Here is a 15040-nt window from a genome sequence, read left to right as displayed (position 1 = left end):
ACAGGAGGCAGAGCAGGGAAAGTGCTAAAGATTTCTGGTTTGTGTACCACCAGAAAGATAGTGGCTCCATTCAGTGAGATAAGGAATTTTATGAGAGATCCAATTTGGAGTTCAGAGAAATGATTTAATTTTGAACACAGTGTATACGAAGTACTTTTGAGCCATTCAAAAGAGAAGCATGACTCAGATGCTGTAATCCTAGCTACTTTGGAGGCTTAGATCAGGAAGATTGTGGTTTGAGGCCAGTTTAGGCAAATAGTTTGTGAGACCCCATCTCCAAAAATAGCCAGAGCAAATGGGCTGGAGGTATGGCTGAAGAGGTAGGTAGAGCGCCTGCTTGAAAAGGTCTGGAGTGAAGACAACAATTCTTTTTTTGGGGGTGGGAGTACTGGGGATTGAACCCAGGGCCTTGTGCATGCTAGGCGCTCAGGCACTCAACCACTGAACTACATCCCCAGTCTCAACAATTCTTTTTTGAAATTGGTTAATTCGGAGTATAGCAATCTGTCAAAACCTGAAATAGATTGTTAACAGATTTACTACTGTGTAAAATTACATCTCTATGGAAGCTTGTGAAGGAAAGGTGCTTGTTGCTAGGAAACTTTATAATGGGGAGGGGGCCTGGATGGGGTGGCAGGGAGGGATTAGGGAAAGAAAGGCCTTCCATAGTTAAGCATCTATGATCCCAAGGATGAGTAGGAATTCACTAGCTGAATAATCACCTGTGTAAAGGCCCTATGGCCAGAATGGAGGGACAGAAAGCACAAGGGCTGACTTAAATTTATCATGAAAAGATAGGTAACATTAGACTACACAGGGCCTAATAGGTAACAGTAGACTACATAGGGCCTAATACGTATGCTGAAGCGATGATACTTACTTTTATCTTAAGAGTAAGATTTTGAGTAAGTGGATGTCAGAAAAAGATATTGACATTTATGTTTAGAAATGATCACTGCACAAGGCATGTAATTCCAGCCCTGGGAAGGTGGAAGCAGGAGGATCATGAGTTTGAGGCCAGCCTGGGATTCAAAGGAAGTTCCAGGCCAATCTGAGCTACATAGTGAGACCCTGTCTTAAAAACTAAGGGCTGGAGTTGTAGCTCAGTTGAGGAGTGTTTACCTAGCATGCCCAAGGTTCCATCCCTAGTGTGCACAAATAAATAAACTGCACACCTTTAATACCAGGAGGCTGAGGCAGGAGGATCATGAGTTGGAGGATCGCCTGGGCTAGTGAGACCCTGTTTAAAAAAAAAACTAAAAAAAAAAAGAGCAAAGCAAAAACAAACATTTCAAGGTAGAAAAAACAAGGGTGAGAACAAGAGTGATTCCAGCAGACAAATTCAGAGGCTGTTTCAGCATTCTAGGTGATTTGTACTGGGCTGATACTGGTGGGTATAGGGAAAAAGATATGGATATAATGTGGTTAGCTGGTAAGCCCATAGGACTTAACTATTGTTTGGATGTGGGGAGGAGAGCGAGCTAGTCGGTAACTCCTAGACTTCAGAATTGGATTGTTTAGATGAATGCTTGTTAATTAAAAAGTAGAATATACAGAACAGTATATAAAGAGTAAAGTAATTGCCTATCACCCAGAGATAGATACATATTGAAATATTTTTTAAATTGCCAACTTGGGGCTGAGGTAGTGTGCATGCTCACATGCCTGAGGCCCAGAGTTCAATAACCAGCATCTAAAAAGAAAAAAAAGTTACTAACTGCCTGGAGACTAAGTAAAGTACTACCTTGGTTTTTCTTCCAATTTTTCTTTCTTTCTTTTTTTTTTTTTTTTTGGCAGTACTGGAGTTTGAACTCAGGGTCTCACACTTGCTAGGCAGGTGCACTACCACTTGAGCCACTGTACCAGCCCTGTTTTGTTTTGTTTTGGGTATTTTTAAGATAAGGCCTTGCAAACTATCTCCTGGGGCTGGCTATTTTGTGTGTGTGTGTGTGTGTGTGTGTGTGTGTGGTACTGGGGTTTGAACTAAGGGCCTATACCTTGAGCCACTCCACCAGTTCTTTTCTGTAAAAGAATTTTTTTTTCTAGATAAGGTCTAAGGAACTATTTGCCCAGGCTGACTTTGAATCACCATCCTCTTGATCTCTTCCTTCTGAGTAGCTAGGATTACAGGTGTGAGAAACCTGTGCATGACCAGCTTTGATTTCTTGACAGAAACATGTAGGGGATTTTTTTTTTTTTTTTTTTTTTTTTGTAATCTAGAAGAAGACAAAATTATGTTTGTGTTCAGCTATGTAGGAATGACAAGACTGAAATTTATAACACATTTGAGACAGTGACTTTATGTTGTACTGCCAAATATTAATAATCCTTGCAAGGCCACTGTAAAAACTAACCTGTAATCATAATAATCTTGGCTATTGTATACTACTTTCTGTCACTTTGATGCTCTTAACATTTTGGGGAGCAGTGCTGGATATTGAACCTAGGGCCTTGCATACACTAGGAAAGTAATCTACCACCAGTCTATACTTCTAGCTCACTTTGATGTTCTTTATCAGATTTCTCCCTTAGATGAGATTGGGTGCATGTAGGGTGGTATGACTATAGACCTTCCTCCTTAATTAAAAATAAAAAGGTTCGGGTTGATGGAGTGGCTCAAGTGGTAGAGCACCTGCCTAACAAGCATGAGACCCCGAGTTCAAACCCCAGTACCACCAAAAAATAAAATAAAATAAAAATAAAAATTTTCATCCTATGTTGTACATTTTTATGAGTAAAGTATACATAAGATTTATTAGGTGTTTGTTTGTTTGTTTGTTTGCAGCACTGGAGTTTGAACTCAGGGCCTACACCTTGAGCCATTCCACCGGTTTTATTTTTTGTGATGGGTTTTTTTGAGATAGGGTCTGTGAACTGTTCGCCTGGGCTGGCTTTGAACCTTGATCCTCCTGATCTCTGCCTCCTAAGTAGCTAGGATTACAGGCTGAGTCATTGGTGCTTGGCTATTGCTTACTGTTTTAACTGATGTAGTTCAAGTTTTATTTTTCTCATTTTCTGCTGTGAGGTCTGAAAATTCATTGGCCTCCAAAATAATCATATCCTTTTTCACATTAGCAGTCTTAGACATTTGCTGAAGAGTGATTTCCTGCTGCACCTTGGTGACCATATCTTTGTAGACAGATCTATGTTGGCCGTTTGCCTCCATGATGTTGATAGCATGATTTCTGCTTTTGTGTGTGTGTGTGTGTGGTCCTGGGGTTTAAACTCTGTGTTTCATGCTTGCTAGGCAGGCACTCTACCACTTGAACCATTCTGCCTGCTGACTTCTGCTTCTTGAGTAGTAAAGCCATTTTCTTTGAGTAAGTACACTAAAGTATGGGTGTCAGAGTAGAGCTTTCTATTCCCAGATATATTCCCAGAAGAGATGAAATCTTTCCTTTTGTGCTCCAGTTGCAGATACCCAGCAGTCAGGATGGAGAAAGTGAGGGCAGCTGCAGGGCTATGGGCCAGGTGAAGGGTGCCAGCGGAACCCATGAGGCCGGTGGGTACCTCCAAACTGCACCATGCCCTTCTGGGGAACGGGGAGTGGAAATACCCCTGGCATTAGTGCTCCCTGTTGTCCAGCAGCAAGCACCACAAATCTACTTTTATTAATTTACTTTTTTTTGGTGTGTGTGTGGTACTAGGGTTTGAACTTGGGGCATCAGTGCCTCTTAGTTGCTAAGCAAGTACTCACCACTTGAGCCACACCTCCAGCTCTTTTTTGCTTTAGTTTTTTTCCCTCCCCCCTTGACTAGGGTCTTGTGTTTTTATCTGAGACTAGCCTTGGACTACAGTCCTATGTCTACCACATAGTTGCTTGGATCATATAGGTGGCCAACACCATGCTCAACTTATTAATTGAGATGGCGGGGTGCGGGGGGGAGCAGTTGTTTCACTGAATTTTTGCCCAGGCTGGCCTTAAACTGGGATTTTCTCCATCTTCGCCTCCTAAATAGCTGGGATTATAGGCATGGGCCACTGTGCTCACCTAGCTATCTATTTACTTTTCATTAGTTTAAGTCTTGGAAGGACACCAGCATCGCACAGATTTCTCTGCCCAGTGACCTTAGCTGAAAGGTTGCTTTGGGATTTGGTGCAAATCATGCCACTGTTTCCACATGCATAAATTACCTTTCCCTAGATTGTTCTGGTTTTGTTCAGTTTGCCTCCAGGAGTCCCTGGAGTTATTTGCTTTGTAGATGTAAGTATATCTTTTGCCTAGTAAAATTTAGTTTCATTTTCAGCATAAACACCTTCAGTTTTAACAAGAGCCATGTGCTCCCTTTGGTTCCAGAGACCCACTTAAAGCCAACAAAAATGGCTTGGTACCACACCCTTCCAGACATATTTACCTTTTAGAACTCCTGTTCCTAGCAAGCCTCCACTCAGTGGTAAGAGTCCATGTTTCACGTGTGTGTGTGTGTGTGTGTGTGTGTGTGTGTGTGTGTGTGTGTATAGTATAGTATAGTATTGAGATATGTAGCTCAGGCTGGCCTAGAACTTGAGCTCTTCCTGCTTTTGCCTCTCATGCGCTGGAATTTCAGGTTTGCACCAGTTTCCCTGGCTGCAAATACTTTTCTGAGTTTTAATTTTTGTTTTTGTTTGTAATTCTAATGAATGTGAAGTGGTATCTCACTGTGATTTTGATTTGCATTTCCCTAATGACTAATGGTGTCAAGCAAGTTTTCATGTGCTTACTTGTTTACATTTTCAAAATATAATTTCTGATTTCTTGTTTGATTGGAAAAGATGTGTTGGGTATGACTATTGAGTTTGTATACTTTTCCCCGTCAATGGTGTTTTAACTAAATATGCTAATTTTTTTCCTCTTATTTTTATTTTATTTTTTTTAAGATGGCTCTGAGTAAGTCAATGCATGCAAGAAATAGATACAAGGACAAACCTCCTGACTTTGCATATCTGGCATCCAAGTATCCAGATTTTAAGCAGCATGTTCAGATAAATCTGAATGGAAGAGTAAGGTAGGTACACATGGACGTTATTAATACTGTATTTATTATTCTAGCATGATCTGAATGTACATAATTTAATAGGAAGCAGGCTGGACTGATAGAATACCGGAATGCTAACAGTAGACATTTCATTAAACATTTTATGTGACCTGGGAAAAATTATGAGTCTCAGTTTTTCTTTTTGTTTGTTTGTTTTGGGTTTTTGTTGGCAACACAAAGATTTGAACTCAGGGCCTCACACTTGCTAGGCAGGCACACTACCACTTGAGCCACTCCACCAGTGACGGGCTTTTTTTTTTTGAGATAGGGCCTTTGAACTATTTGCCTAGGTCTAGCTTTGAACCTTGATCCTCCTGATCTTTGCCTCCTGAGTAGCTAGAATTATAGGCATGAGCCACTGGTTCCTCGGTTTTTTTAAAGCTACCAAATGAAAGGATTGGAACACATGCTTTTAAGCTTCCTTTTGGTTTTTAAAAAAATTTACTTAGCTCAGTGCTGGTGGTGCACACCTGTAACCTTAGTTACTTGTGAGACTGAGATAGGAAGGATTGAGGTTCAAGGGCAGCCTGTACAAATAATTGGTAAGACTGCATCTTCAATGTAATCAGAGCAAAATAAGCTAAAGGTGTAGCTTAAGTGGTAGAGCATCTGCTTTGCAAGTGTGAAGCCCTGAATTAAAATGCCAGTCCCTTAAAAAAAAACAAAAAACTGATATCTAAGTTACTGTGTATGCTCTGGAGATCCCAGAGTAACTGCAGAGACTAGGATTGTGCTGTTTTCTAAAACTTGATTGTTTTAAGAAGTGGATGAGCGAGGGGGTGTGGTGGTATATCTCTGTAGTCCCAGCTACTTGAGGGGCAGATGTAGGAGAATCCCAATCTAAAACTGGCCTGCGTGAAAGCTCAAGACCCAATCTGAAAAACATATTAAAAGCAAAAGGCCTAGAGATGTGGTTCAACTGGTAGAGCACCTTGTTAACAAGCATAAGGCCCTGAGTTTAATTCCATTATTGCCCCCCACCCCCAAAAAAAATGTGAGGTGCAGTAGCTCACAACTGTAATCCCAACTACTTGGGAGGCAGAGATTGGGAGGATTGCAGTTTGAAGTCAGCCCTAGAAAAAAGTTCACAAGATCCCATCTCAAGAAACAAGTGTGTTTCACATCATGCCCTGTGTGATGGGGCATGTCTGTAATTTTAGCTATGCAGGAAGCAGAGGTAGGATTGTGGCCTAATGTTGGCTGGGGTAAAAGGTGTGAGACCATAATAACTAAAGGAAAAGGGACTGGCAGTGTGGCTTAAGTGGTAGAGTCTTACCTAGTATAAGGCCCTGAGTTCAAACCTAAGGACCCCCTCCAAAAAAAAAATTAAAAGTTTATGTTTATTTTGATGTGAGGTAAGAAAATAATAACTATGATATCTAAACTGATTTTATTTAGGATACTGCTAAATTTAAATTTAAACTTAATTTTTTTTTTTTTTTTTTTGGTGGTACTGGAGTTTGAACTCAGGGCCTCATGCTTGCTGGGCAGGTGCTCTTACCACTTGAGCCACTCTTTCAGCCCTTTTTTGTGATAGATTTTTCTCAAGATAGGAGCTCAGGAACTATTTACCAGGGCTGGCTTTGAACCTTGATCCTCCTGACCTCTGCCTTCTGAGTAGCTAGGATTATAGGCGTGAGCCGCTGGCGTCCACTTAATTTTTGAAAATTAAGAAAAATAGAACAAGGGTACAGCTCAATGGTGGTGTGCGTTCATGCTTAGCGTTGGTGAAGCCCTGGGTTTATTCCCTAGCAAAGGATTAATGCTTTAAGAAAGGGCAAAAATTAATGGTATTGTATGAGAATGAAAAGGAGCCATCTCTGAATGCATTCTTAAGCTCTGTGGGAGTTACCAGAGGATTTTAAAATTCCAAGCCTTCCTGGAGAGAAATGTGGTGGTTCATCTTTGGGGAGGAAGAGGATCAGGGGTTGAGGAGAAAAGGGAAGTTAAAGAATGATAGGATCACAGAGCTTGAGGTATTTTCTTGACCTCCCTACTCCTAGTACTATCCTTATGCCTTTAGAAATGGAGGCCCTAGGATAGGACTTAAACTGGGAGCCAAGATATTCTTAAAATTATGCTTATTCTTAAAATATGTTTATATTCATTTTTCTGGGAGATAATCCTTAGCTTTCATCAGATTCTCAAAGTGATCTATGATCCCTAGCCCTCCGAAATATATATATAAAGGTTAGGATGAAATGCCCTAGAACTATTGTGTCCAAGCTTTCATCATTGTCTTCTACAGTCAATTAAAAAAAAAAAAAATTGAGCACAGCTCAACTGTGAATTATGTACTACTATGTACTGTGTTACATATTAAGCACTTTTGAAAGGATTCTTCATAATAGAAACTAAAAAATAAATTTAAATGGGAATTCTAGGTTTTCTCTGTATACCCTAAATAATCAGTTTTGGCACCTTACTTTGGAGATCACTCTCAAGAGATTGAGCTGGTATTTTTCTTTGTTTATAACATCCCTACCATTGTTCTTAAATCTTTGTTTCATAGTCATGTGTATTACTCATCTTTCCACTACAGTAACAAAATGTGAGATAAATTAATTTATAAACAGAAAAGATTTGCCAGGTGCAGGTGGCTCAGGCCTGTAATCCTAGCTACTTAGGAGGGAAAGATCAGGAGGATTGCAGTTTGAAGCCAGCCCTGGGAAATAGTTCACAAGACCCTATCTCCAAAGAACCCATTACAAAAAGGCTGGTTGAGTGGCTCAAGTGGTAAGAGCGTTGGCCCTGAGTTCAAACCCCAGTGCCACCAAGGGGGAAAAAAAATAAAGGAAAGGTTTATTTTGGCTGATAATTTTAGAGCTTTTGTCTGTGATCAGTTGCACTGTTGCTTTTAAGCCTGTGCCACAGTCCATCATAGTTGGGAGCATGTGGTGGAACAGAGTTGCTTACCTCATGGCTACTAGGAAGTGAAAGAAAAAGAGGAAGGGATGGGGTCCCATAATCCCTTCAAAGGCACACATGGCCTTTGGGAGGACATTCTAGATCCAAACTAGCATCATGTATATGAGTGTTTATTTTTCCTAGTAGCTTTGGGGAAGATAAAATTTTGGTGATTTTTTTCTCTGTATACCTGCTGTTGTATCTAATCAATTATCTAACCAAAATCAGTTGATTAGCTACATTGTGCTCAGTTCTAAAGAAAGCCCAATAAACTAGAAAGACATGGTCATTGACATATTTGTAGTTTTTAACCTACAAACAAGAATGTGCATTGTTTTCAAGTAACTTTTTTTTCTTTTTGGAGGTACTGGGGTTTGAAGTCAGGGATTCACACTTGCTAGGCAGGTGCTCTACCATTTGTACCACGCCTCCAGCCCCCAAATAACTTTAATAGGATTTTAATACTAAGAAATGACTGACCTGAAACTTTTGACTTTTTCTGGCTTGAGTCTATTGCTTCCCTCATTATAAAGCAGGTATAAAAGGAAAAAAGTTACAATTTTTTTATACATGACTTTATTATCTACCTAAAAAAATTGAGAATCTTCTAAAAATAAATAACAAGGTAGCTGGATAAAATACATATAAACATGTAAAATATAAATAAAAATATAAGAAAGTTGATAATTTTCCAAATACTAGTTGGAAATATTGTTGCAATAAGAGATCCTATCTAGGGGTTAGATGTAGCTCAGTGGTAAAGTCATGGGTACTGTTCCCAGCACCAAAACCAAACCAACAAAAACAAATCAAAAGAGCCTATCTAAGGGCGGGGGATGTGGTTCAAATGGTAGAGCACCTGCCTAGCAAGCACAAGGCTCTGAGTTCAAACCTCAATACTACACATACACACAAAAAAAAAAGAAAAAAAAAGATAGGTATAATAGTAAGGACTAATAGAAAGTTGGAAAGAAATATGTATGTCTCTGTGGGTAAAACAACTGAATTACAGTCGGGGGCTTAGGAGGAGACATGAAGAAATAGAGGAATACTGTATTTCCTGAATGAGGAGACTTAAGATAGTTAAAAGTGTCTATGAAAGCTGGGTGTGGTAGTACACTTCTGTAGTCTCAGCTACTCAGAAGGCTGGGGCAGGATTAGGAGTCTGAGGTCAGCCTGGTTAACACAATGTGACTTGGTCTCAAAACAGAAGTAAAAGCAAAACAAAAGGTGTCATGCTTCTAAAGTTCAAAGAAAAAAAGCAATTTGTTTTTTCTTTTGGTGGTACTGAGATTTGAACTCAGGGTTGGACACAGTTTTTATATTCACTTATCTGTCGATAGACACCTATGTTGCGTCCACATCTTGGCTATTTGTGAATACTGCTGCAGTGAACATAGGAATGCTAATACCCTCCATTTTCCTCCCCATGTACACACACACTTGCTGACTTGCTAAAACTTGATTTCAGTGCCTTTGTATAAAGGCCCAGAAGTGAGATTGATAGATCTTATGGGAGTGCTACTTTTATTTATTTTTTTTGACGGTACTGGGGTTTGAACTTTGCCTGGCACTTGTTAGGCATGTACTCTATCGCTTGAGCCCCCAATCCCTAATTTTAGTTTTGAGAAAGCTCCGTAATGTTTTCCGTGGTGACATCTTTTTGTTTGTTTGTTTGTTTTTGTTTTTTTGGGACAGACTCTCACTGTGTACCCAAGCTGACCTTTAAACCCATGATCCACCTGTCTTCACCTCTAAATGCTGTTATTACAAGTATTTGCCAGGTATGTCCACTGTGCCCAGCAGTGGCACCAATTTTACATGCATACTGACTTGTAGCATGTCAGGATTTTGCTACCTCCTCACCAATATTTGTCTTTTGTTTTGCTTTTAATAGCCGTACTAACCAGGTGCAAGGTAATAGCTTATTGTAGTTTCAAATTACATTTGCCTGATGATTTTCTACTCTGAGTACTTTTGTATACTTATGTATACTTTTTTTGTATACATATTGGCCATTTGTATGTCTTAGTCCCCCCGCCCCCCCCTTTTTTTCTTTTTTTTTTTTTTTTTTGAAATAGCATCTCATATCGAAGGCTGGCCTTTTGTCTCAGCCTTTGGAGTGCTGGGACTGTAGATGTGCAACTACATCTGGCTCCCGTAGCCCATTTTTAATTACTTATTATTTTTTTGTTTTGTTGGTGGTACTGGGTTTGAAGTCAGGGCCTTACCACTTGAGTGACACCCCCAGACAAGTTATTAGTTATTTTCTTTTTGAGTTATAGTTCCTTACATATTTTGGGAATTAATCCCTTCTGAAATACATGGTGTGCAAAACATTCCATAGCTTGCCTTTTACTCTGTTGATTGTTTCCTTTTTTTTTGGTAGTATGGGGTTTGAACTCAGGACCTCACACTCACCAGGCAGGTGTTCTACCACTTGAGCCACTTTGTCAGCCCTGTTTTATGTTGGGTTTCTTTCAAGATCGGGTCTTACAAGCTGTTTCTCCAGGCTGGCTTTGAACTGCAATCCTCTTGTTCTCTGTCTCCTGAGTAACTAGGATTATAGGTGTGAGCCACTGGTACCTGGCTGTTAATTTTCTTGGTGAGTGTTGCATAACTTTGGTGTAAGGAAGCTTTTTTTCACTGTACTTCAAGGGTAAAATTCATAAAAGAAGAAATCAGTGGATTCAACTACATAAAATAGTTTTATGTATAAACATGTAAAAGTAGAAAATATAAAACAATATAATACTTTATAGCATATGGCAAAGAATTAACTTCCTTAAGATAAACTTCTCCATTTTTTCTTTCTTTTTTTTTGTTGGAGGTATTGGGGTTTGAAGTCAGGGCCTCATGCTTAGCTAGGCAGGCACTCTTACCACTTGAGCCAAGATAAAGAACTCCTAAACGGGGTGTGGAGGGCATGTTTGTAATCCTAGCACTTAGGGAGGCAGAGCAGGAGGATCTCAAGATTGAGACCAGCTTGGGTTATGTAGCAAGTTCTAGGCCTTCCTGTCTCAAAAGACAAAAATCAGGGCCAGGGGCATGACTTAGTGGCAGAGCATTTGGCTGACATGTGTGAGGCCCTGGATTCAATCATCAGTACCTCAAACAAACAAAACACCATGTAATCCCAGCTACTAGAGAGGTGAAGATAAGAGGATTGTGGTTTGAGGCAAGCCCAGGTAAAAGTTAGTGAGACCCTATCTCGTAAACAGCCCTCGTTGTTTGCTTATACTAAAATCGGATTGATACAGAGAAGATTATCATGGCTTCTGCTCAAGGATGACATGCAAATTTGTGAAGTGTTCCATATTTAAAAACAAAAAACATAAAAACAACCCTGGGCATAATCTCAGCTACTGGGGAGGGGGAGGTAGGAGGATCTGTGTCCCAGGCCAGCTGGGAAAAGCAGCAGACCCTATTTGAAAAATAAACTAAAAAGCAAAAGAACTGGGAGGTGTGGCACAAGTGGTAAAGCTCCTGCCTAGTGAGCATAAGGTCCTGAGTTTAAACTCCTATACTGCCAAAGACAAAAACAAAAGTTGAAGCTGGGCACTAATGACTCATGTCTATAATCTTAAACCACTTGGGGGGCTGAGTTTGGAAAGATCACAATTCAAGGCCAGTCTCTTAAATAGTTTGAGAGACTATCTCAAAAATAACCAGAATAAAATGGACTGGATGTGTGGATCAGGCAGTTGAGAGCCTGTTTTGCAAAGGCATAGCCAACACACACAAAATGGAAGCAAGAAAGTCCTACAAAGCAAAAACACTTGAATAATATTTTTTTTCTGTAGGGATGAGATAATGCATGTTGAGAATGTTTCTAACAAGGAAAATTGAAAATAAGTAAATGTTTAGAATGTAGGTTAGTATAATACAATTCCATACAGGGAAATACGTAGACTATAAAATGGATGTTGCAGATTATAAAACATGGTAATTGTGTTTCAATCCAAAACCAAAATATCTGTGTTGATATTCTGTGCATTTGGGTACAACATAGTGGTAGGCATGCATGCCTTTGGTTCAATCCTTAGCACTACCCAAAAAAAAAAAAAAAAAAAAGATTATGAGCTTTGAGGTTTAAGGTGGGCGAGGCTGAGGCAGGAGGGACTTTGAGGCCAGTTTGTGCTACATAATGAAAGCCTGCCTCAAAAAAAAGTGTGTGTTTGTTTTTTTTAATCAGGCAAAACAAATTTTAGGACTTTATGCAGGGGAAAACAAATATGCCAGTAAAGGGACAGGATAAGATAGTCATGAGCAACTACCCTACCCTTTTTTCTTTCTTTGTGGGACTACGGTTTGAATTTGGGGCTTTGTAAAGCTTGTAAAGCAGTCGTTCTACTTTTTGAGCCACACCTCCAGTCCATTTTGCTCTGGTTATTTTTGAAATGGGGGTGTCTCATTAACTATTTGCCTAGGCTGGTCTTGAACCTTGATCCTTCCAACCTCAGCCTTCTAAGTAGCTAGGATTATAGGAATGAGCCACCTGCGACCCCCCTCTTTTTTTTTCTTTAAAGATGAGAGCACTTTGAACATATTTATAGTTGGCAATATGGCTTGTTTATTTATTTTTATAGTAACAATAACATAAAATGTATTTAATGCTTAAGGTATGTGACTATTAGACTCCAATATTCATATTTAGTAGATACAGGAGATAGGATATATGCTCTTTAGTGTACATACCTAACTGTTCCCAGACATCATCCTTCCTGCTTGTTAATGTCATTTTATTTAATTCTGAGAGATGTGTGAAAGAAGAATCAGATCAGGCTCCGTGGCTCATGCCTGATATCGTAGTTACTTGGAAGGCAGAGATCAGAAGGCTAGCCTGGGCAAAAAGTTCACAGGAAACCATCTCAAATAATGGCTGTGCATAGTGGCACATGCTGGTCATCCCGACTACTGTAGGAAGCACAAATAGGCCCCTTGTGGTTCAGGCAGCCTTGGCATAAAGCTGGACCCTTTCTCAAAAATAACCAGTGTAAAAAATGCCAGTGGGCTGGTGGCTCATGCCTGTAGTCCTGCCTACTCAGGAGGCAGAGATCAGGAGGATCTTCCTGGGCTAGCGTAGGCAAATAATTCACAGGACCCCATCTCAAAAATAGTCAACACACAAAAAGGGCTGGGGGAGTGACTCAGGTGGTACGGTACCTGCCAAGCAAACATGAAGCCTTGAGCTCAAACCTGGTACCATTAAAAAAAAAAAAAAGTGCACTCCCAGCTGTGTGTGAAGTGGAGGTAGGAAGATCATAGTCCACGGTTGGCCAGGGCAATAGCACAAGACCCTGTCTGAAAAATAACTAAACCATAAAGGTCTCAGGGCATGGCCCAAAGTAGTAAAGTATACTAGATAAGTACAGCCCCAGAGTTCATCCCCCAGTACCGCACACTACCCCCCCGACACACACATACACACACACACACACACAAAAAAAAAATGAAGAATCACCAGAATATAAACTCAACTAGTGATGGGAAAGGAATACTAGACAGCACATTAGACCTGAGATTGGTTAGAGTGTCATTCATTTGCTTAGCTCTTAAGTGATCTCTTAAGAGAAACGGGGTGTTGTGGAAAAAAGGTGGGACTTCTAAGTCAGTCATCCTAAGAACCAGTCTTGGAGTATCACTTACCAACTGTGAGCTTTTAGATGCTTTTCTTAGTTTCTCTGAGACTGAGTCTCCTCAACTAACAAAGAGGGGTAAAAGGATTAGTTTGCCTAGTTGTTGTAAAAACTAGCAATGATGCATGTATAGTGATTAGCATATTGTAGACAAGCCTGGACTGATCAAAGTGATCAGTATTACTGATGTGATAGCCCTCTTTCTTCTGTTTTTCTTCCCTGCACGCATCACTACATTGCTCTTGTCATATCAGATTCAGCACCTTGGGACATTCACAGTCATGAACATAGGCAAGATCTTTTTAGTTCTCATTTCTGAGATCACGGGGAGGCTAAGAACATTATAATTAGTTTTTAGTTTGTGATTTTTCAAAATAACTAACGACAGCACTACAAGGACACACTAAAGTTTACTTGAGCTCGGTTAGTTGAGTTCGAATACAGTGTAACACTTAACTGATTTGTTTTGTTTTTACTTTTTTTAAGAAATTTGTTTTTTTTTTTTTTTTTTTTTTTTTTAGTGGTACAGGGCCTTGAGCTACCACTTGAGCCACACCTCCAGTCCTTTTTGCTTTAGGTTATTTTTTAAGATAGGGTCTCATTCTTTGTTCAGGGTGGTCTTGGACTGCCATCCTCTTACCTTTGTCACCCTCTTTCATAACTGGGCTGATAGGTTCATATCACCATGCCTAGCTCATTTTGTTGAGATGGGGGGGGGTCTCACTTTTTGCATGGGTTGACCTTGAACTGGATTCCCCCAGTACCCTTCTGAGTAGCTGAGATTATAAAGGCATGAGCCACCTTGTCCAAACTAGTTTTTTCGGCACTGGAATTTGAACTCAGGTCCTCACACTTGCTATACACATGCTCTTACAGCTTGAGCCATTCCACCAGCTCCTGATCTGTTTTGAAAGGACTTGGTCTTGCTAGGTGATTGTACCATTTTTAGTACCTCGGTGATGATCGAGTGACTAGAGACCAACTTTGGAATAAGGCTGATAGGCTTTGGCCCTTGTTACCACGTCAGGTTCAACTTTTATGGTATTAGAATGATTGTTGTTTTAGCCATGGATTACAGAGATGTATCCTTCCAAAATCCATCTACAATGGTAAACTGTATTTATCTGCATTAGAGAGGAGAGTCATTCTGTAGAAATGGGACTTTGGCCTTTTGACAATGGACTGCTTTATGAGCTGATATGTTAAACAAACAACAAAGACTGATGAAATGAATAAATTGCTGATATTCATGTGAGAGCTAATTTTAGTTCCTAGGCCTTCCTCTGATCTCAGAAATGAGAATAGAAAAAAATCTTGCCTATGTTAAGAATTTTGAATGTCCCAGGGTACTAATGTGACCTAGATACTTAACTAGTGAAGTTGAATGACTAGACTCTGTCCTACAAAAGGGTTTCCAACTAATGTCTGCATTTTCTTAGAAGTAAAAAATGGACACTCATTTTACTAACAAAGTCTAAG

General features: G+C 39.9%; 1 protein-coding gene and 1 non-coding gene across 10 annotated transcripts in view; both read left to right on the top strand.

The window, feature by feature from the left end:
* Mettl16 (methyltransferase 16, RNA N6-adenosine) overlaps positions 1-15040 on the top strand; it is a 67364-nt gene that overhangs the window by 2980 nt on the left and 49344 nt on the right. For 4 of the 9 annotated variants that reach the window (XM_074046610.1, XM_074046609.1, XM_074046607.1 and 1 more), the window contains exons 2-3: positions 3412-3502; positions 4858-4985. In XM_074046610.1, the coding sequence (XP_073902711.1) occupies positions 3494-3502; positions 4858-4985 (137 nt within the window). In that variant the 5' untranslated portion in view covers positions 3412-3493. Of the gene's footprint in view, positions 1-3411; positions 3503-3566; positions 4395-4857; positions 4986-9620; positions 9707-15040 lie in introns of those variants that run through there. The other 5 variants (XM_074046603.1, XM_074046606.1, XM_074046604.1 and 2 more) reach the window with 4 other exon arrangements.
* On the top strand, positions 11136-11245 carry LOC141414306 (U6 spliceosomal RNA). Its single transcript, XR_012439367.1, has one exon. It is a non-coding gene; the product is annotated as a U6 spliceosomal RNA (small nuclear RNA).

The sequence above is a fragment of the Castor canadensis genome, chromosome 11 (genome assembly GCF_047511655.1).
Source record: "Castor canadensis chromosome 11, mCasCan1.hap1v2, whole genome shotgun sequence".
NCBI lineage: Eukaryota > Metazoa > Chordata > Mammalia > Rodentia > Castoridae > Castor > Castor canadensis.
The sequence above is the reverse complement of the archived record's forward strand: the minus strand, read 5'-3'. Positions and strand labels throughout refer to the sequence as shown.